General features: G+C 40.2%; 2 protein-coding genes across 2 annotated transcripts; one reads left to right on the forward strand and one right to left on the reverse strand.

Annotated features, from left to right (window-relative positions):
- Window positions 1-169: 169 nt before the first annotated feature.
- Window positions 170-19372, reverse strand: zranb1a (zinc finger, RAN-binding domain containing 1a). Its single transcript, XM_067576778.1, has 10 exons — window positions 19067-19372; window positions 17732-18605; window positions 10988-11175; window positions 9704-9857; window positions 8736-8807; window positions 7618-7816; window positions 4880-5000; window positions 3045-3174; window positions 1045-1274; window positions 170-417 (listed from the first exon to the last, which is right to left on the reverse strand). The coding sequence occupies exons 2-10, from the start codon at window positions 18561-18563 to the stop codon at window positions 202-204; spliced, it is 2142 nt and encodes a 713-aa protein (XP_067432879.1). The 5' UTR covers window positions 18564-18605; window positions 19067-19372; the 3' UTR covers window positions 170-201.
- Window positions 19373-20018: 646 nt separating this feature from the next.
- Window positions 20019-23741, forward strand: hpdl (4-hydroxyphenylpyruvate dioxygenase-like). Its single transcript, XM_067576780.1, has 5 exons — window positions 20019-20811; window positions 20912-21078; window positions 21169-21320; window positions 22057-22184; window positions 22348-23741. Exons 1-5 carry the CDS (start codon window positions 20126-20128, stop codon window positions 22544-22546), a joined length of 1332 nt encoding a protein of 443 aa, XP_067432881.1. The 5' UTR covers window positions 20019-20125; the 3' UTR covers window positions 22547-23741.
- The last annotated feature ends 567 nt before the right edge of the window (window positions 23742-24308 follow it).

The raw sequence follows: 24308 nt of genomic DNA on the forward strand, positions 1-24308 counted from the left end.
GGTATCTTTTCTATCACAGAGCTCACAGAACACATGCATTATTACAAGTTAAAGATTTACATTTTGGAGAAAAAAAAAAAAAGAAAAAGAAAGAAATGTAGATAGTAAGTTACTCTCCCAGAGCCTGCAAGCTGCAGCCAGTGTCCAGTTCTTTCTTTTTTTTTCTCTCCCCCCCCTCCCCCCCTCTACATCCCCCCTCACTCACTCGTCTTCGTCCTCCTCTTCCTCGCCGTCAGAGAGAGAGGCACATGGGCGGATCTGGCGGTATCTGTCCAACCACTTCTCCACCATCTGGGTGACCAGGGGGTGGTTACGGCGGCGAGAGCTCTTCTGCATTGCTGCCAGCATGCCGCCTTCTGTCACGCAGCAGTCCAGCCATTCCCTCAACAGCTTCTCCTGCTGCTCCTCGTTGCCCATCTGAGTCGCGAGACAAACAAGGCGTCACGGAAACAAAACGGGGGGGAACGTTTAAGGCATGAAACAACTGGCAGCCGCATTCTTGTATCGCAAACCTAGACAGCCACTTCACAGCAGTACGCTTTATTGTAATCTGACACCATCAGCTGTACAAAAGGGGTTTTTTTAAACCAATTTTCACCAAAAAGGGAGCATATCTTTTAAGTTATTTTTGTTTATTTTGTTGTGGTTTTTGCTGCAAGGAAATATTTGGTAAAACTGTGGAATTTTTACGATGTAAATGATGCTTTTAAAATTCTATTTCAACTTTTATTTTTTAATTTAAAATGGTTTTAGCAGGTAACATACAAAGTTCTTACACTCCAGAAAATCTTGTGAGCAGGTGCTTCAGATCATAAATTGTGACTGTGTAAGGGCCAAGATATTCGGCACACTGTTAATCACATGTACTCACTTTATTAATGACGTTTCAATTCTCAGACCTTCATCAGGAAGTGTTCGATCTTAATTAAGTGAGTACAAGTGATCGACGGTATGCAGGATTTCTTGGTCCTTTCAAATTCAAAATGTTTTCATTATTAAAAAAAAAAGAGCTCTAGCTTTACATATGTTAGTATCAGTCCCTACCTCTTGTGCAGACAGGAAGTGAATGTGCAGCAGCTTCCTCTCGCTGTCCACCAGTGGCAAGAAAGTGACCGTGACATCATCATCAGTATTGAGGTTGGCACCCGCACCGCGATTGTCATAGCCGTCATTCTCCATGGCCACTAGGGCAGAGAAGTGGCCCCGCGTGTAGCCCAGAGCGATGGGGCTCTTCCAGCAGAAACTCTGCTCCCATAACAGAGGCAGGTACACACCTGAGGAAGCACAACAAACACACACACACACACAAAGCGAGTCAGACCAGCTGGGAGCTCGCCACGACGCTCTGCGGCTGTATATTCGGATTCCGCTGTGTGTGTGAATGTCACTCGGGGCCAAGCACCGTCTCAGATCTGACCTGACATCAGAAGTGGCTGCGTTTCAGCTGAGTAGAGACAACTGACCCATTGTGGGCACAGAACTGCTCTGTGGCGCACCCTGGTGCCCTGCTTCACCCTCCCTCCTCTCTCTCTCTCTGGCTTCTGCCAGGTCAAACACACACTACCAATCACCACACAATTAGTGTGCAATGTAGGCTGAAGCCATGTCACCAGTTCTACATCGACTCCACTTCTCTCTGGTTAGTATTTAATGCTGTTCAATGACCTACCACACTGCACACTGATTTGAATGTATATGAATCATCAGAGGTTATTTTCTTTATCCAAATGAAAGGCAGTACAAAAGACTAACTGAGGTAAAGATATGATGCGCTACTGAGTGACTGTACTCCCCAGCTGTCCTCTCCTTAGTTTCCATATACTGTAAAACTCCTGCTCATTCCTCACAAGTTATAAAAATGGCTTTAAGCAAGACTCAAGGACCTTATTTCATGCTCTGTTGCTGGTGTGCAGAGTTCGAATTCAAAGCCAAACTCCATGATAAAATTCAGGGCCTTTAGAAATACATAGTCAGTTCATTGAGTGAACCTAAGGGGTCAGTTCATCCCATATTAAAGGGGACATATATGCACATTTCCAGGTCTATATTTTTTTATTCTGGGGCTTTACTGGTATATCTTTCACAGTTTAAAAACTCCTTATTTATCTTACACTGGTCCTTTATGTAACCCCTCAGTTCAGCCTCTGTCTGAAACAGGGTTTTTTTAGCAGCTTTCTCTTTAAGGCCATCCTCCTAATGATAATCTGTTCTGATTGGTTAGCTTCCAGAAGTTGCATCTCTGCAGAGGCTTTGTCAACAAACAGTAGTAGTGGGATTTTACTTCTTTTTCTTCTTCTTTACTCAAAATGGAAACCGCTCAAACACATCTGAACATGTTCAAGTTCGAATCCGATCCAAAATGAGTGGACAATGCTCACAACCCATAGAACAATCTTAGCAACAAAGACTACGGAAGCAGACGGGAATTTTTGGGCATGCACGAGCAATCTGATGTCATCACGAGGAGGATGTAGAGGTAACATTGCAAATGGAGTGTTCAGAGCAGGCTGAAGCCCTGACCTTTGACCCACAGGGGGCGTTTTTACACACATTTCCCTCAAATTTTGGAACTTCGACCATGTTTAACATGACATGACATCAGACATCATCACAGTATTAAAAAAAATATATATATATATCACAAAAAGCATGATCTATCCCCTCTAAAATAAACATTTTCTCAGTTACCTCTTGTGGAATACAGTAAAGCCAGGTCATCTGGTTTTATTTGGCCAGGTTTTGAGATATCCATCTCTTCTGCATTCACTCCAATACAATAGCGGTGAATGGGGTTCTATTTATGGAAAATTACTAAAATGCATTGCCTGTCAACAGTTTTAAGGGGACTATGGGTTCTTATCAAAACTGTTCCCAGCTTGTGAACAGCAAAAAAAACCCCTGCATGGTTAGATACCACAAGAGATAAGTGAAAGTCTTTGTAATTTGGGTGAACCCATGCTTGACTAAAACGTTAAATATCAGCACAGTTTCACAATATAAATGAGTATTTAAAATCTCTCAAGTTTATTCAAATCCTGCCTCACCTTGAAAACGAGTGTAGCCTAACGTTTCCCCACGGAAACTTTTGTAGTATTTCACTCCGTAGACTATGATCGGTCTGCGAAGAATGTGTGCGAGAACAAAAATGTGTGTCTGCTCCAGGCTGGCCCCGGGCTGTGTGGAGGAAAAAGGAGAAACAAACAGAAGACATGTACAGTCATACAGTAGATGTAATCATATACACTTCCCCAATTGTACATTCAATATCAACACAACTAAAAATAGTGACGGAGGGTGAGAAGTAGTCGCTGCCAAGAACTGCGATCGTATTGCGATACTCAGAGTGTCCGGCACACTGTGAACCTGCAACACAGCAGGTCTGAGTAGGTCTGCGTGCCACCCTATCGCTCCTCCTCATCTCTCAGTTGTACTATCTGAATAAGCAGAAAGCAGATTACATAACTGCTGTGCTGTTAAATATACTACAGCCACAATGGCATTTCATGTTAAAAAGGGGGGCTTCAAAGTCATCCATACTTAAGAGAGATTATAAAGGCTGATCTTATCTTTTTGGATCTCATCTCTCCGTCACTGTCAAAGCCTTTAGACGAGGTTATCACATGGTAGCTCTTGCTGTGTTTGTTTATACTGCCGGTGGAGTGGCTCTCGGGAGCTAAATGCCTGTAATCCCGTGGTCACATGTTAGGGAAGGAGTGCTGCTTCAGCGGGCGTGCCAGCCTAGCAGATGAGCTGTCTGTCAGTCCATCTACAACTCCATCTGAGGGGATCTACGATAATTGCTTATGTCCTTCCTGTCATTCACACACACACACGAACCACCTTCCCCCCTTGTGCTTCTCATCCAATTGTGTTTCCCCCATTCGGATCAATCCAGGTCAATCAGCTTTTGTGGTGTGAAAGTTAATAAGCAACACTCCAAAAGGCATTAAGATGACACTGTGCTCATATGTAGGAGTATTAAATTGCTTTCATCTTTTTTGTGAGTTTATGAGTTTGTGTCTATCAGCATGTTGATCCTGGTTTCAATATTTAGACTTTTGTCTCTCTGTCTTCCTCTAAGGGCTTTAGTATTTTAATTTGTTTTTATCAATAAAAAAATGTAATTTCATGGTTCCTCAAAGGCGCTGTCAAGTACAGTACTGTGCACACATGGACACAGACTGATGCAACTGGAGTTCTGTCTGACTTCCTGGCCACTATAAGACAGCGGCTCTCAAGAGTCGTGTGATGAGACGTAAATAAACACCAAAATTGAAAACCAAGACATGAACCACCTCCGCTGTGGACTTATCGCAATTTAAAGAAATATCTGCTTTATAAATGTTTCATGAGGAAGGAATTGCATTCAAACATGTGTGTTACGCCTAAAGGATTCATACACAATGCGTTTTGGTGAGAAACACTGAATGTAAATAGAAGCGCGCTTGTTTACAAGAAAAATCCACAGGGTGCCTTTACACAGGAGAAGAAAGATTTTCTTGTTTACCTTATTTTTCTCCAACAGCAAAAATATGAATAAAAAAAAAACAAGGAGACAGAATACAGTTTGCTCTTTTTGTATAAATGAGAGGTGAACTTCCTGCATTTATTAAATGTGTGACAGGCAGTTTAATCATCTTCTAAAACAGATCATAGCCATAATTAATTTGGTGTCACTTCTACTATTACATGACATTTGAATTTCTAATATGATGATCATAAACCTGCCATTCTGCCTATGAAAATGCATCCTTTTGATTTTTTCCAGGTATTATTCCCCTGTCCTTAACATCTACACCACCGTACTGAGCTGTTTTCTGTCTTTCGTTCGGTTGTGAATTAAAGGATGTGAGTAAACCAGGAGGAACCTCGTAATTACCTGGCTGGCCAGAGACAAAATGAACGCCCAGTCTTCCTGCCACTGCTCCTCTCTCAGGGAGAAATGCAAACCGAAGCTCTGCGAGTACCACGACTCCCACTCCTTCCAGCGTGTGTAAAACCTATTAAAAAAAATCAAAGCATGTTTTACATTTGGTTACACTTGTTTTAAAGTTCACTTTAATCAAATTTAGGTATCAAATGTCATCCTGCTTACATAGCAGGGTGACATTTTTCCGACTGAAAGTAGTGCACAGAGAACAAACATTGATGAAACAGTATCTCCTGTCAGCCTCAAATGACTGAGAATAACCACATCCAAGACCTTTAAAAATGCTAAATTTAGGTGGTTCATAATAAGAAGACACACAGTCATGGATGAACAAAATCCTCATAACTACTGCAATACACATTAGAACATCGCTTTCATTCATTACCTTTATTAAGCAATCAATCATCCTGTATTTGACTGTGCTAAGGGAAGTATGTAAATATCCTGAGGTAATGCATCTACAGCGAGCCTGTAAGTCAAATTATTAAAACCACTGCCAAATGCCAGCGAGACATGACGGCAACAGCAGTCCACTGGCTGCAGACAACCAGGAAAACCTTTAACACACCATTAGTTATAACATGTCTATGAAGTGGAATAACCTCTCAGGCAAAACCCAAGAAAAATTAAGCCAATTCACTTGAAAAACAGAATGTTTGACTAGTTAAAAGTTCGTATTTAAGAACGAACTGCAACAATTGTAAGCACACCCTTCATTAGTGAGACTCCATTCTTTTATTTCTTATTATTTTGTATGCCTGCTTTTGTTTTTGATGACAGATTGGATCCTCCTGGGCAGGGATGATACCAGTCTTGCCCAAATCTGTGGAGAGATGTTCTGTCATTGTTTTCAGCTTCTCTTTGCTGGAGGGGTTTTTGTTGCTTTACCTTCCTCTTTAAGATACTCTAAAGGTGTTCTACTGGGTTCAATTCGGGGAACATACTTGGGCAGATCATAGATTTCACTTTTTCCTTCTTTAAATACTCTTATGCAATTTTTGCAGTGTGTTTGAGATCATCGTCATGTTGGAAAATCCCTCTCCTGTCATCCTTCTTGAGACTGGTAGTCATTTCATTCAGTATTTGGGTATACAAACTTGCATTCATAATGCTATCTATAAAGGTCATCTCCCCTTCACCATTTGCACTCATGCAGCCCCACATCTGCACACTCCCACCTCCATGTGTCACAGTCAGTACTATGCAGTCACTGTGGTAGTCCTGGCCAGGTCCATGCCAACCATGCTGAACCCCATCCGATCCAAACAAATTTATTTTGGTTTCATCTGACCAAACAATGTGCCGCCAGGCTTCAGGCATCTTTTCATGGTCTTAAGCAAAGTTTAATCTTGCAGTTTTGTGCCGTTTTGTAAGCAATGGATTTCTTTTTGAACCTCATCCATAGAGGTTGACTTCATGCAATGTCCTTCACACTGTCTGAGCAGTCACTGAAACACCAATTTCCACAGATAATCCTTGTGCCAAGTCAGAAGCAGTTACCCGTCTGTTTTTCGATGCAAGGTTGCATAAATAGCGAATTGTGCATGTCGTCATTTTTCAAGGACAGCCACTGCCTTCTGTTATTGGTAGTATCCTCCTGTACCTCCTAACCACTGCTGCAACTGTGTTTTGGCTTCTGTTCAGTAGCCTACTGATGATCCTGTACCCCCTCCCATCTTTATGAAGTCTCACAATCTGGTTTCTTGCTTGTTCAAGCAATTCCTCACCATGTGGAGCCATGTTGCATTAGACACAACCCTGGCCAAAAGTGAGAAAGTCGGGGTGTTCACAGGTTCTTTTATATGGCCTAAGTGCTGATTTACAGATTGTGTACACAAGGGTGAAACACTGACTCAATTACCACCACTGAAGTACCCATTCTATGCATTGTATTTTCACTTTATTTTATCTTGTGTTTATTAATATTACCAAGTGGGTTTTATTTCCATCTTATGTACATTTATGTTTTTATGTTCATTTTATGTCTTTTTTGATGTGAAGCACTTGGTGCATATTATTTATTTTGTTGTAAACCACTTTGAGCTGCATTTTTTTGTATGCAAGGTACTGTACAAATAAATTTATTATTATTATCATTATTATTATTATTATTATTACTACCCTTGTTCAGGCAATTAGTCTTAATTGGAAGTCACAGGTATAATCATTTTTGTTTCGGTGGTCACAAATAAGATCAAATACCCTACATTCCACCCTAAAAATACTACAGTTATTGTAAGATGATACAATGTTGAATCATTTAACATTTTAATGATTTAATGAGTAGGGGTGTACTCAGTTTTGTATACTGTATGTCATTAACCAATGTTCAGTTACTTAAATGTAACATTTGTAACTTTGACTTGGGTCTTAAGTATTTAGGTATTTATTTATTCAAAAATGTACATAAATGTTGCAATTGATTGATTGCAAATGTTGCACTTGATTTTCATATTGATGACACACAGAACTGTTGTCTGATGTCAAGCTTCATAGTTCAAGTTAGTTTTCCATAATAATTAGGAATACTGAAAGCCAGACGTGTCTTATTGTGTCAAATTTATATTTCAAAAAGATATGTTTCATTTTGCATTGCAAATTACAGTATTTCAAGTACTAAAAAAAACAGAAAGATTTCCTGGATGTTAATGACTATAGGGACTGGAGTGTAAGGTTGGGTGCCTCACCAATGAGAGCAGTCGTGCAGGCTGTCATGAAGGGTCTTGCGGAGGACAGAGTCCTTGTCGTAGATGCCCCACGTGGCCTGCAGAACTGAGTCCAGCAGACAGTCTCCAGCAGTGCGGTTCCACAAGGCGTACAGACGACTGTCCAGACGTGTGCCCAGCTCCAGAGACCAGTTGATGACAGGAGATTCCTCTTCCAACTCTGTATATAGACAGACAGAGAGATAAATGCATGGAGGTAAGGGCACTAATAGGAGAACAGGTTCCATAAAGTCATGTTCATGCCAATCTGTTTTTGCCAAACCTCAGTAAAAGCAACAAGGGGGATAATTTCTTGAGTGAAATTAAACTTTTTAGGTGAGAGAATGTGACGGTGATTGCATTTTTTTTTTTTTTTACCTCAGCTGACCAGTGAACAAATAACACTGGATTTATAAGAACAACCACAATTTTGCACTGACTTAAAACCTGACAGACATAACTCCACATGGGAGCTTAGCTGCTGTGTTGAGTTTCAAATATGCAACTGCTGCAGCCAGAAGTTATGGAGATGAATTGTGCTATGCAGAACCTGCTTTTCAGCATTTTCCTGTCCACCTGAAATACCATTAAAACATACCTCTACTGATTCCTTAGCTGCAGATATTTACTGATTCCTCAGCTTCTTTCTATGGGAAAAACCAAAAACCCAGAGCACCTCTCCCCATTAACCCAGTTTATGAAGGCTTAAATAGGCCACAAGACTCCTCTGATACCTTCAGTGCAATACAAAAATGCACATGCATGTTCAGAAGCTTTCACACTCACACACTCACACACACAGACACACAGAGTGCAGTCCTGTGAATGTGTCATGTGCTAAGTGTGCAGGAAGGAAACCAGTGAGCTCAATTAGGCTAATTACAGAGGGGACAGAAGATGAAGCAGGAAGTGGTGAGCTGTTTGGAGACAGAAGAGCACAAGACCAGACAAGTCCTTTCCTCTTGTGGCTGATGGCTGATGCGCACACTGGACGACAGCACGGCCGGATGAATCACAGGTAACCAAAACCCATCATGACTGAATACATGTGACTGGATACGGGCAGACATTAGATATGAACATGAATAACTCTTGGATACCTTTTTGCACATCTCGATCCAAAACCTCATCAAACAGCTTCTCCTGGACAGCAGGCGGTAGGTCTTCTATATCTGCAGAGACACATGGTGAAATATATTCTGTTTTCACTCTCATTATAACCTAATGGTACACTGCACCGAGGGCCACAAAAACGCTACAGTAATGACACACAGAGGGGATGTTCTTCGCAATTCCATTCATTGGCTGACATTTTGTCAATGGCACACTGTAAACACAAGCTCTGTACAGCATGTTGTGTTTCTGTGTGTATTGAACTGTGCACACACAAAGCCAGAACACTGGTGGCTATTCTCTGGCTCAATAGTGAATGGCACTGGCTTTGTCTGAAAGAGAGAGAGACAGAAACAGAGAACGAGAGAGCCCTGCAGCTGGCCTGGGGCCAAATTCTGTCTGCAAAGAAATACTTGGCATAACACAAAAAAAAAATTCTAATCTATCAGTGAAGCCTGCATAATCTTTCATCCCAGCGGCAGTGGCAGCAGAATACAACTGGTGGCTCTGAAAAGCAAAGTGCATGTCATATCAGTAAAGACATTATGCCACAGGGATGGGACACTGAGCTGCTGTTTCTCTGCACAAGAAGGCTGGCCATCATTCTTCCAATTCTCCAGTGAGTGGGGAAAAACATCACACATTGAAATGCTGTATATTTACGTGAGAGGAGAGCAATCCCCAAAATCACACTATTATTTTTTTCCTTTTATTCCCTGGCAGAGTATGTGTAGCTTTTAATATCCCATGTCAAACTTTATCCAAAAGCCTCAAAAAGACAAATGTTCAGACTGGTTGTTGAGGTGTTTATTGAGGCTACAGGGGAAAATAAAATTCTGGCAACACAGGCTAATGAAGCTTAATTTATGTAAGGATAAACAGTGGTGTTATATTACACATTTGCAAAGAAGTCCAATAAGCGAAATGATGTGAGTTGCACAATATAGTGGGGTACCTGCAGGCAGGGTGAAGGTGACCAGGTCAGTGAGGAAGTAACAGGCGAAGTCTCCCTTGCGTTGATGTAGTGAGGCGGCAATCTCCCGACGGATCTGCTCCGTCAGCTCGGGACATACCATGGAGGGGATGCACTTAGCTGCCTGCTGGTTCACCTAAGAGACAAACACACAGATTGAATACAGGAAGATAAATAAACCAATATGGGCATGATCAGATACTTGAGACACATGTAAAGCATAAAAAAATGTTACTGTTTCAGTTAAATTTAGAAAATGATAGTGATTATTTTCAGTCTTAAAACAAGAGACATAAAGAGGTGTCACAACATTAGGTCAGATATATTAGGGGTGGCTAAACATTGACATGAATCTGAATAATTATCAAAGCATAATCTTATTATAAATATTTTATATTTACCTAAGTTATGGAAATTGACCCTATCTTTAAAAATTAACTCATTTGTTCCACTGAGTCTTTAAAGTGGTTCATATACAAGAAAATCTTTAATTTATAAAACTCTGTGTTTATAGCGGAAAAGGTCCCAATGAAAAATGCACACGCGCACACACAGTAATTAACTATAAGCCTGGGAGAATAGGAAAGTTCTTGAGTTTGCTTTTGAATGTAGACACAGTTGTGATGGACCTCAGGTCAGCAGGCAGCTCGTTCCAGAGAGCAGGACCACAGTAACAAAAGTCTGAATATTTTATGTGCAATATCTGTGCCGTCTTTTCTCTTCCAATCTCATTGCTTTTCTTCACTGTGCAGCCCTCCGTGCTGTTCCGAATCATTGCTTGCCCTCCTTGCAAACCACATCAGCTCTGTGGCATCACGTCCATTAGGAAGCACTGACAGGACTGCAGCCAGGCTAATCCTCCACCTAATCCTCAAAGTGCACTTCCACTGTAATTATAGGCATTACAGGCATCTGCTATCGTCTACTATGGCGCAGAACAATTATAGACTGACGTGGTTGACGAGAAGAGAATATAGAATAGCCTCCAAATTACAGAAGCACTTCTGACTTCCCCCTATCTAACATGACAGTTTCACTTTTAACGGCTTTCAACTTACTCGAGCACAACGATGCACTCCTATAAATGAAGTCACAAAATCACCAGTAATTACCTATAATTTCTTATATCACTGCATACAAGCCTTCTTAGAGGCCGCTGAGTTGTCAGTGTGTTTGTGTATATAAATGCGATGTGTGTTAAAGGGTTTAATCAAACCTGGCTAAAGTTTATTGTGGCGGTGAAGACAAATCTATAAGTACACTAACCTCTGTGAGCAGGATGGCTAGCATGTCCTGCCTCTGAAAGCGAATGGCCAGATGAACCAGCGTAAAGCCTACGTCAAACGCCGAAGACCGGCTGAGAAGCTGCACCTCGTCTGCAGTGAGCTGCCTGGCGATGTCACCGCCGGATGACTTGTAGGCTTCTATCGCCGCCAGGTCTCCCTCCACCACACCTACGGCAGAAGGAAAATGGCAATTGGCAATTTTATTTACATAGCACATTTCATTACAAGTAAGCTCAATGTGTGCTTTACATTGAAAAACAAAATATAAAAATACAGGCTTAAACATAAGAACATGGGTAACATAACATATGCAATATAATTATAAGAATATAAGCATGAAGCATACACCAAACGTACATTAAATATCCCACACAGCAATTACAAACCCAAAAACATCAACACAACATATTGGTAATGTGATTTTCAAAACTGAGTATCCAAAATAATGCCAAGGTTTCTCACTTGCTCACTGTATTTCGGAGACAGCGATGCCAAGTGTGAATAAATTTCCTGTCTCTGAATTCTAGGACTGAGTATCTCAGTCTGGTCTGTATTCAGCTTTAAAAAGGTTTCTGGACATTCAGTATTTAATATCATCAATACAGTTTACTAGTTTGTTAACAGGACTGAGATCACCAGAGGAAAGTGAAATGTACAACTGTGTGTCATCTTCATATAAACATTAAGATATATTATGTTTATTTATGATGATACCAAGCGGGAGCATGCATAAATTAAAGAGCAGTGGCCCGAGGACTGACCCCTGTGGAACCCCAGAGAAAATATTTGCTTCTGCGGATTTAAAAACTACTAAGTGAAACATAAAAGCTCCTGCCCTTTAAGTAGGATGAAAACCGGTTAAGAACAGGACCCACTAAGCCATATGAATCATGAAGCCATTGAATTAAAATGTCATGATCAACAATGTCAGAGGCAGCAGTGAGATCAAGTAATACTAAAATGGAAATAGTCTGTGAGTCACTGTTGATCTTAAGGTCACTGATTACTCTTATGAGGGCTGTTTTGGTGCCATGCTTTGCTCTGAAACCTGACTGGTATGTATTATATATATATTGTGAATTGAAAGATATTCATCCAGTTGCTTGTATACAACTATTTCAAGTGTTTGCTTAGAAAAGGGAGGTTGGAGATTGGTGTGTAATTATTAATTAAATGGATGGATCTAGGTTGTTTTTCTTCAGCAGAGGTGAGATGACAGCAGGCTTGAGAGAAGCTGGAAAAATGCCAGTCTGCAGGGAGCTATTAATAATATTTACTATGTTATTTATAAAGCAATGAAAAAGACAGTTTTGAACAATTTGGTGGGGATGGAATCAAGAGGCAAAACTTTAGGCACTAAATTACATCCTCTGGATTTAACAGGTGAGAATGTAGACATTGAGCTCATCGCAGTAAATTGGTGTAAGGCTGACAGGAGGCCAGATTTATTGCTGCAAGAAATTGATACATTATCTCTAATATGAGAGACTTTTTCCTGAAAGAAAACGGCAAATGAGGGCTAGATCTGGTGGGATTAATCAGTTTGTCAATTGAAGGGAATGAGAATGAGGCATTATTCTGATTATTTTTTAATCAATTGAGAAATGTACGCCTGTCTGGCAGATTTCATCTTTTTCTTATAACAGTAAAGTGCATTTTTATAGATTCATTTGTTTTTTTTCCTCCATTTCCGTTCAGCTTTCCGACAGCAACATGATCAAATGATCTGGGACATAACATCATTAATGTAACGTTTGTTAATGAATCTATCAATATTTATCTGTTCAAGGAAGTGTATTATATAAAAAAAAACTTAGCAATAGTGGTTGGAAGCTGCAACATCTAGAACAGCTGTTTCTACAATATCAAGACCTTTAGAAAAGACAAGGTTAAGTGTGTGACCCTTTTTGATGATTCTAATAAACTGATTGTTTTGTATCAGAGTTGTTACTATTATCAACATGAATAATGAAAGCACCCAATATGATAATACTGTCAAAATCAATTGTGATTTTAGATAACAGCTCACCAAATTCTTCCAGAAAACTCTCTCTCAGTTTAGGAGGATGATACGACAGTAAGAGGGAGTACAGCAGGATATACATATTCAATAACTAGACCTAAATATTCAAAAGTTAGTTGATTGCCAAAAGACACAGATTTACAGCTAAAAATATTATTATATCCCACAGCAACCCCCCGCCCTTCCTTTTAGTCTGAGTGCAATGTAGAAAATTGTAGTTAGCTGTTGATGTTTCATTCAGCTCCTTATTAGGAGTTTGATCAAGCAAGGTTTCTGTCAAGAGGATATAATCTGGTTTGTGAGCAGTAATGATGTCATAAACAATGAAAGTCTTTTTATCTAGAGATCTAACTTTAAGCAGTGCAAGTTTCAGAGTGCAAGGAGAAGAAGTTTTAGCAGGGTCAGACAGAGAAGGCTTGGTGTGTACGAGACAGCTAGTAGATTTTTCTTATTTGCTTGTTACTGGACTTTGGTCTATTGTTAGTTACTATTTTAATAAGAGATGTCAGTGTGCAATGAATGTCATCAGTTGAGTTACTTAGGAAATGGTAATAATTGGCACTCACAGTATGTCATAAGATGAAGGCCTTGCAGGAGTGTAATGTTAGTTACAAAAGGAGGGAGGAAGGAAGGTCAGAAAATAGGAAACCGATGTTGGCACTGAAACTAGAAAATGGTCGCTTTTCCAGGAATTCACACACACACACACACACACACACACACACACACACACACACACACACAGGCTACTGAACTTTGGGTGGAGAGAGACACACACAACTACATTGTTTTCAATATATGTTTAAGGAACAAGGACAGCTCATATTCAAACAATTCAAATTCAGCAGCTGTCACTATTCAAATGGCAGCTTCTACACAAAACACTGCTGTCATCATAAAGCAAATGCACTCAGTTACCAGCTTATTAGGTACCCCATTTATGTAAGTATGTTTAGATTAAATATAAAAACACACCTCACAATACACTTCAACAGCACTACAAACTACAACCTAAAAATGACCATGAATTTTGAATTCAGTAGGCCTAATTAATTTAAAACCTTCATGCAGATAGGATTTATTGCAGGGCTGTTATATTAGACGACATTAGTTTGAGCTAATATGAACTGACAACTGAATGCATGTGATCTAATCTACCAGGCCATATACGTCTGCAAAATATAAATTGATGTAGAAAGAACGATGGGAATCCCTTTTTAAAAAACAGGCCTATGCTTTGTAAATGGACAAGACTGACTTTTGGAGCAGCCGCGTCCCTGCTTGTAATACGAGCAAAGATTTAACCGACAGCTTGCCATGTTCAATGAAAGCACTACAGAAATATCCATCAAACTGACTGTACTGTTCCTAGTCACTACCAATTAATATTCAAATGTGGGAGGAATTTTCGTAACAAATTCAAGCAGGAGAAAAGAGATATATGCAAAAAGAATTCAGGCTCTCTTGCCCTTGACGTCAATCCGCAGCTCAGATGACCTCTAGATGTAGCCACTAGCTAACCCAGTGTGAGAACAGTTATCACACTGTCAGGCTACTACACAGCACAACAGACAGGGCTACAGTATGTAGCTCATAATGACAAGCTATCAGAGAGCTATGTCAGACAGAGGACAGTCTGTGCAGATTAGCGTCCTCCCCCCCCCCCCCACTCCAGAGGAGCTAGTAGTCTCAACATCTGTTATGAGTGAACTGAGCGGGCAGCTAGGTACACAGCACAGTTAACGCTGAAGTACGCTGGCTAATTTTAACAGACACTGCCTTGTGAGAGGATGTTCTCTGGCAATGCAGAGGACAGTTACAAATTACCTTGAGGTAACCTGGCCTGGAACGTGCCAAAAAAACGGCCGGGTTTCCTTTTACACATGCTGGGTGATATTTTGCAAACACAGATCCGTAAATAGATGCCAAACGATTGTGGCTGAAAAAGATCTACTGGCCATGTTGGAGATCTCATGGAAAATAAAGAATGTGATGACCTGTTTTGCAGGTGTATGAATATAGATAGTGTGAGAAAAAAACAAACATTTAACTAGCTTGCTTTGGGTCAAAGTTATTAAGATGCAATCTGTATCTCAATTCCACATACTGTATGCAACCTTTGAATGTCAACATTAAGTATAGTGTTGAGTCTGCCTTCTCACAGTACAATGCATGACATATATGGAATTATTCAGAACTAAAAAACAATAATTAAAGCAATTTGTGGATAGTGGATAACAAAAATGAATTACATTCATGGAACAGTTCGCTTTCTTTCTTTGTTTATCCAAAGAAGTTGTTTGGTCGAGGCTGTGCTGCCACTTATTCTTGGATCAGACTTTATGATATCAGCCCTAAAAATGGCCCGATCTGACAGACACAGGGCATCTGGACCAAAAAGAAGTGTCTTGTGTAATGTGTAATAAAAGAGGATGACCAATTCTGCAACTAGGATGCCTCATGACACCCTGACAGACAAACATCAGAATGTTTCACTTTCTCTCATCTAGTTAGACAACATCTATGACACCATCCCTGACTCAAGAAGCCTCTGACCCCTCCTATCCAATCACCTTTGAACACCATGTAGGTTGTAAAGCCCGCTAGCTATGATTGGTCAGGGTTCAACGAGCAGTCTGCAAAGTCATGGCAACACCATCAACATCTAGTCCGACACAGTGACTATCTAGAAAGACATTAATATTGTGTAATCTTGACGCCCCATGTGACCAAACAACTTTACAGGCCAAGTTCCTGTATAAAAGCTAGTATATTAATATCAGCGGACTTAATAATATATCTTATCATAATTTCTACAAACTGATATTATCATTTTAAGAAGAATGTTGTGGTCATGTGTGGCTGACTTTTTTTTTTTTTGCCTATCAGATAAGAATTCAGCTGATCAACAAGATCATTTTGGTGCTTGAAGGCGAAAAAAACCAGAACTCCTCCACATAGTTTTAGAATCACAAACTATACACAACATCACTGTAAAACTAAGAGCAAAATATGTTTACACAGACTGATTATCTGCACCAGCAAGACTTGCCAGTTACAGTCTTTCAATGAAACAAAAGAACAATATTACACAAACAGAGTCTGCTTCCTTTTGTGGGAAAGCAGAATCAATGGGATCATCCGATTTTGGCCCAAATACAGAGTGCTGAGAAAACATCTGACTTGAAATGTGGGGAAACAGAAGAGCGAAGTGAGATCAAATGTTAGACTTGAGGAAGTGCTCGGCTTGGCCGTAATGTGCTGTTCGACTCAGGCACTTCCTCCGCCAACAAAACACTTTGAAGAACCCAACAGCAACATAACTGAAAAAAAAAGTCAGGTGACACAGCATGAATAAAAAAGCATGACAGTATTAAGAATTAAGCCAAAAGGCAGTTAAAGGCCTAAAAGTGTCTATATCACGGGGGGAGGAGGGAGGGAGGGGAGTGGGACTGTCTCAATGTGACCTCACTGATGTTTCTATTCCACAACAACAAGCTGGAGAGGGCAATCAGTGCAAAGGTCAGGAGGATGCCGATCATGTGCTGCCTACATGCTTTTTTTTCTGCTTTTTTTGTTGACTGGTGTTCATGTCTTGTCAAGGCTATTTTTGCCTCCTGGGGGCCCCTGCTCAGCACATAAGCACCACTGTTTACAGGGTCTGTTGACTGCGAGCCAGGGGCTTCTCTGGTCCACGGGCTCCACTCTTGCAGTGCTGCCCAGACTGCCCATTCATCCCCACCAGCTGGGAAGCACTCACACCCTCTCAGTTTCTCAAAGACACTCTCAGTAGCACAGCAAGGGCAGCTAGGGGTTCAGTGATGAGTTGGATCTAATTGCTACTAGCCATTTAGTTGCACATCTTTATTATGCTGCCATTCACCGTAATGTGTTGCTTCTCACTACAGCAGACGGTTTCCACTTGAGAGCACCACCTTGTGAAATAAAACCCTTCTCACGGGGCATGACGAGCACCGTGTCTTGCAAAATTCCTATTGTACTCTAATGTTTGTAGTCTAAACAACAGAGTATGTTGTCGTTCATTAATAAAACACCAAGTAGATCACGCTATTGTACAACCGTGGCCTTCACGGGGTAAAGCACCATCTGCACTGTAACAAAAAAAAGAACTTACAAGGAACTACATATTGTGTCATTGGAACAAAAACAATCAAACAGTCGCCTCTGACTGGAGTGCCTCGCTTTGTCATCAGTAAGCATTACATCATTGAAGGGGGAAAAAAAGTTGGCACACAATAGAAGTGTTGTTACAAGGAAAAATGAGTATGGATTCTTTGTGCCAACAAGACCATTCAGGTGGACCATGGAGGGAAATGAAGGCAAAAGTATTCTCACACACATTCAAAGCCCAATAAATACTTTGACTGTTTGTTATTATTATGGAATGCAAATTAAAGCTGTATCTGTTTATTATTCTCATTACTGGGTAATCTATTTATTATTTTTTCAAATAATAACGGATATTTTAATCTAAAATATGCCAAGAAATTGTTAAAAATGACAACAAAAATTCCCAGAGTCCAAGGTAATGTCTTCAAATTGCTTGTTTTGTTCGACAAACAGTCCAAAACCTGATAAATATATATAATTTACAATAATATAAAACAGAGAAAAGCAGTTGTTGGTTAATTTTCCCTTAATCATTTCAGCACTGGTTGGACAAGTATAAAAAGAACTCACCAGCACATGCATTGAGAAACAGCCAGTCTGTTTTCCTCATTCTGTTTCTTATCTGCTTTAGCTTCTTGAAGTCGATCTCTTGCTCATCTTTGCTGCTCATGGCTCCGGCTGCAAGCTCTATCCTCTGGAAGTCCATTTTGACATTGTCTTCCCTCTTGGGCAAAGGAGGGGATCTCCTCTGGCCCTGGCCTCCACTGCAACCGCTCCTCCACCTTGCCCTGTCCTGCTCATTTATCATAGGTGAGGGTTCTGCAGACTCACCCAGCTCTATGGCTTCCTGGCTGTTGGGCTTGGGGTGGTCACACACCACACACTTTGTAGTTTTGGGCCAGTTCTGGTAAGTGCAAGCTGTGCATGTCCAGTGCTGCTGGTGGGTGTTGAGTCTATTTCTGTCATTGTACTCCTCACAGGTGTCCACAGGGGAGTGGAGAGCAGGACGGCAGCCTGCGTTGGAGCCTGAAGTCTGGGGGGACTCGGTGGGGCTGCAGGTCCTCGGACGCTGACACAGACACTGTGTGCAGCGGATGGCCCGGGGCCAGTTCAGGTAGGTGCACATCTGGCAGGACCACTTATTAGCAATCTCGGACATGCAGGCTGACCTGACCCTGGGCCTGGCACTCGAGTCAGGGCAGATGAGGAGGCTGCTGCCACTCTCAGTTCTGGGAGGGTCCCACTCCAGACTGGGATCCAGATCAGTGCCTATCTTGTAAGGTTCCTCTGTAATGATGGGACCCCTCGACCTCGGTGCACGGCACATCGTGCACTTGATTGCAGATGGCCAGTTTTCATAGGTGCAGTAGTCACAGGACCATTTTTCCTTCTGTTCTGTCATTGTGGATCACTTTGTTTGGTCAAACTGTGGTGATAGATCCACCTAGATGTACGCCATAAACAAAAGATTTGTGAATCATCTAGAGGGTCAATACAAATGATAAACTAGTGTTGTATTTTTTATATACACAAACCAAATGAAGAAATGTTATGGGGTGCTCCTGAGTATGCGGACAACAGTTTGTAAACTAGGCAGACATCTTCAATGACATTGGCAGCCTGAGATTGAGCTGTGATTGAAAAACTAAAAATTATCTGCCGGCTGTTTATTACCAGAAACAGTACTGAGCGTGATCAACAGCCTGAATCACAGGATGAGTGGCTTTATTGTATTACAACAATATTTCAGTCTTTAGTGTTAGCTTGGTAGCTGTTGAGCTAACCCAGCTAGCACACATAGCTATCGCCAGCTTCAACAGTTGACGAAACATTTCACAAAACACACAGCCACGGGACAAGTCGTAAAGAATATAATATTTAAAGAAAAATATGTCAAACTCTTACCGTTTCGCGGCTGCGCTCGTTTCTCGAGTGCTGCTGAAAAACCACAACAAACCCTTCTCGTCCAGTCCCCCCTCCTCCTGCTCTATCAAACCTTTCCCAATCCGAGTTATTTCGACCCCTTTGGTCTCTCACATGTTTACCTTTGTGGACACATTAACCCCTCGCAGAGTAAACCACAGCTTGGCAAAGCCTCTGTGCGCCTCGAATCATGGCATAAATCCGCGATACTCCATGGTTTACATTGCCTCCGTGTTGTTTAATGGCGGCGACACTGAGACAAATGAGTAGCAGGGCCAAAATAAACGCTGCCTTCGTCACCAATCATCTGGCTCAGCGCTCAACGCGATTGGATAAAAGGAAAGTACTGTGCTGCCTTCACTACTATCGGAAATATCACAACTATTTTATGAGAGGTTCACAAGCACTGGGAGATTTCATGTCGCATCAAATATATAATAATAATTATGTGTATTTTGTTAATTTAAGTTTACTGTACATCGTATTTCCTACTTACTACTTAACCTATTTTCCAATATTTACCATATTCAGGAGAATGCGAGCTTATACAAAAAGTCAGTGTGATTGTGGGATATGTTATCATTTGATTTTATAAATAAAACATTACCTACACCAATGTTGTAAACAGCAAATTAATCTAAACTAGTCTCATGCGCCACTTAATTTGCAGAAAATATGACAACGATAGTAAATATGTGAGCCCTACTTTGTTTGCAAACTTCTTTTGTGCATACTAAAATTTATAGAGAATATTTGAGGACATACATAGTAACGGGGTTTAAAGGGGTTGTAACATTACGTAGGATTTTTGTAGGGTTTTGAATCACCATTCATTGACCCTTAGCTTCTTACATCACTGAAACATGTTGGAACAAAAGTTTATTTGATATCACACACAAATTTATATTATTATAAGTTAAATGAATTGTATATGGACATCATAGTGAACAAAATATAAGTTAGAGTTGTTAGTTATTAGTTATTTGGTAAGGGTTTCTTGATTTTAGGACACGCCTCCTGTCAAAACGTCACATCCAAAACATGGCAGCTTTCTTGAGTCGGCTCCACCACATTTCGCTCCACGTTTCTAACGTGGAGAAAATAGCTAACGACCTTATATCGAAATTCAAGTTTAATTTATTTGCTACCAGACTAACCGACGGGTCCAAGCAACTGGCTTTCAGGAAGGGAGCGGCTATTTTCGTCGTAAATGAGAGCCCAAACCAGAGTGGTGTGAGATTGAATGAAGGTGTCACTGACATATATTCACCTGTTCCACACCGGGTCAACGTGGGGAAATACAACCAGGGTAATTCTTTGAAGTGTCTTTACGATGTCAGCCCACATTACTCTGTGGATACCGTAAACAACGTGTGTTTCGAGGTGGAGGATGTGGAAAGGTCATTCAATGCTCTTCGCCATCTGGGCTGCAACTTCCTCACTCCTCCCACGACTGTCCAGGACGAGAAGGGTGTTGTTACCTACTCGGTGCTTAAATCCATAGTGGGAAATGTGTGCCACACACTAATTGACAGGTCAAAGTACGAGGGAAGCTTCTTGCCTGGGTTTAATGTCATTGAAAAGGACTGCAGCTTGGAAGATGAGGACCTCTCTTGTCCAGTCACTCATTTTGATCACATAACTTATGCCTGTCCCAGAAAAACCACCCACCAGGTCATGAGGTGGTATGAGCAGCTCTTTGGGTTTCAGAGGTTTTTCATTGATAGGTGAGAAACTGTTAAATTGACATTTCAATATATTTACATATTCTCTGTTCTGTTTAACTTCAATGCATTAATAAAGTTGATTGTTTGTTCTTGTGAGTAGTAATGAAGATATAGAGGAAGGTTTTGTCATAAACCAGGAAGGCATTGGACTACGTCTTACCGCTATGGAGTATTGGAAATGCAGCAAAGCAGGCATTGCACTTCCCTTTGTGGACAAAAAAGAGCCCGACTGCAAGTTTGTCATTGCAGAGTCACTGCCAAGACAAGGTAACCGCATCCACTCCATTTTTCTTTTATTTCTGCCTCAATTTATGATTTTACAACTCCTGACTCATTGTGCACCTGCACTTGTTTCAGGCAGGAACCAGGTTGACACCTTCTTGGAGCAGCACAGGGCCCCTGGGATCCAGCACATTGGGCTGTACACAAAAAACATTGTCTCTACAGCACATACCATGACTGAAGCTGGTGTCCAGTTTTTCTCGCCTCCTCCAGCCTACTACACTGAGGTTTGATTGACTCTTACATAACTGCACAACGACTCTTTTGCCATTTCAAAGACTCCAATCATGACTCGACTAATTAAAGAAATGGCCCACATTTTATTCAACAAATCATAAAAGATATTGTAGTGTGTAATGAAATGCTCATTACACAAAATAATATCAGGATTCTCTGTAAATAGTAAAATTGTAGAGCTGCACTGGCATTTCAATTTGTGACCTCACCATTTAAATATATATACACAAAGCCCAATTTATAGTGAATAATTTCAAAGTAATAACAAATTATTTATCTGACAACTACTTTAAAGCCTAATTTACAGATTAAGATTTTACATACAAAAAATATGCTGAGTTTATAGAAAATGACGAATTGTTAAAATTGAAACAGTAAAACAACAAAAGAGAAAAAAAAATAGTTTAAATTAGCTCCACATCAACCAACTACTGTAGTAATAATAATCCAATAATGTAATATATAATAATATACACTCACACAGGCCATTTTCATAAATTATAAGTATTTTTACTTTGAGACTTTAAGCATGTTTTGCTAATAAGACTTACATACTTTTACTTTAGTAGCATTTTCACTCCAGCACTTGTTACTTGTAATTGAGCATTTTTTTAATATTGGGATCTGAACACTCCCCTCACTGCTGGCTAACAAGATATGATATATGGTTTTCATTTGTTCTACCAGGGTTAACATTACTTTTACCTATCCTCTGTGCTGTGACAGGTTGGAAAACAGCAGGAGATTGAGGAGGCGGGACACAACCCCCAGATGCTGGCGCAGCATGGCATTCTCCTGGACACAGACCTGAACCAAGATCCCTTATCGCAAACGGCATCCAGTGAAAAAAGAAGGTGAGAGGCAAGAGGAGAGAGAGTCTCGTGCCCATGTTAACAAAGATAAAACTAATTTGTTTAAGTTAGCATTCAACAACATATTCCACAAGTCTAACCTGGAAATGATGTGAGTCATGTAAGACCAACCAAGTGTCCTCACCATGTTATTTTCTGTTTCTAGATACCTTCTCCAGGTGTTCACCAAGCCCATCTTTGCAGAGGACACTTTTTTCCTGGAGCTGATAGAGCGAAGAGGGGCGACAGGCTTCGGCGAGGGGAACATCAAAGCGCTGTGGAGGTCTGTGCAGGCGTACATGGAGAATGAAAACTCCGATTCTCAAGGAGAGGATCCACCAAAAACTGTGAAAACCGCTCAGTAGTAGCCACTCCAAACATTTTTAACCAGTGTACTGTGAGGTTATTTTGTTAAATTTATTTATATATCAACGTGAGAGCTCTTATCAGGGAAAATTATGTCAAATGTGAAAAAAGATGTTAAATATTTATGGAGTTTTCAGTAAGTGCTTTCCAGTTCATTAGTGGATTTAATGGTAAATCTCAAGCTTGTTGCACTGCGAACAAACATAGTACAAATTATACATTGTATTAATATTTAACTTCTAACATGACTGAACAGATTAAAGATATAAAACTGCACTGAGAAGAAAGTGTTACAAAAACAGATGTTTCACACTGCACTTGAAATGTTACAACAAACAGACACTTGCTGTAAAATTGTAAGAATGTCTTTGTTTTCACTGTGTCAAAGCAAACTGTTACAACCAACTGACTCCGGAGCAACTGTTCCTCAATAAATCTGTTATTCACAGTAGACCGTGAAAACCAATTACTGCACTGAATGTGGGTGGGCCAAACCTCAGACTAAGAGTTCTTGAAATATCTTAGGTCATCTTGGGTAAACATTGTTAGTGGCCAGAGATGTAATTTACTAATGCAAGGCAATGTTGGTACTTTTATTGAGTATTTACATTTCATGCTACTTTGTATTTCTTCTCCATTAAATTTCAGAGGGATTTTTTTTTCCTCATTTTTTTATTTCACTACAATTATTTGACAACTACAGTAATCGCAAATTCTGATTTTACACACAAAAATATATAATCATCCCCTAAACTTTGATGCCTTGTATAGATTAAACTACCCAGCATGATATAACGTGTAATATAATAATTTACCATTCATATGGGATATTCTTCTTCATGATGAGTACTTTCAATTTTGAAACTACATTTTGAACCTTTTTTGAATTCTGCATGATTATGAATACAGGACTTTGTCATGTATTGGATTGCTCCGGCTATCTCAGGCTTGAGCCACTGCAACATTGATAGGCTGCTTACATGTTAAAGCATCTGTAATCATTTTCCAACAGTATAATATGTAGGTACACTGCATATAAACTTAGTATTTTTAATAATTTACATAACATAACACCTCTGTACACCTCTGTACTTAAGTAAATTTTGAATGCAGGAGTTGTAAAGGGACCATGTTTACATTGTACATTTTACATTGTGTTGCTACTTTTCAATAAACAGATGTGTATACGTCTTCCACCTCTGTAAGTGTCCATATATATATAAAAAAAAACAAAGGTAGTAGTAGTAGTAAGGAGCATTGACCACTTTACCTCTAACTCAGACATTTCAGCCCTGCAGTATTTAATTTATGAAAGGTTTATGATTATTAGTTTACTTTTTCATACAGACATCATTATTACTGGAAAAAAAAAATTGTTCTGAGCTCAGCTGCCCCCTTTTCTAAATAACTCCCTCATACAGTCACTCATGAACCGTTACTAGAAGAACAGCTGCATCTCAGATGCTGTGGAGGTTTTAGCAATGTGCAGGCTTTGGCAAAAACATGGCTTTAGAGCTTCTTAGAAGGGATCTCCAAACCCACAGAGATGTGCCAGTTCAATTAACTTGGCTATAAACATTATAGGCAAGGATTAGTGGGATAGATGAGAGGCAGTGAAATTTAGATGGAGTTCCATGAAAGCCATATGCTCCTTTTTTTATGTGCTGACTGTAGTTACTGTATCCCATTGAGTCACATCAGAGGATAATTTCAACTACAAGCTGCAGCATGTTAATTTGTAAATGCCTGTACTTCTGCATT

This window comes from Thunnus thynnus, chromosome 20 (genome assembly GCF_963924715.1).
Source record: "Thunnus thynnus chromosome 20, fThuThy2.1, whole genome shotgun sequence".
NCBI classification, from domain to species: domain Eukaryota; kingdom Metazoa; phylum Chordata; class Actinopteri; order Scombriformes; family Scombridae; genus Thunnus; species Thunnus thynnus.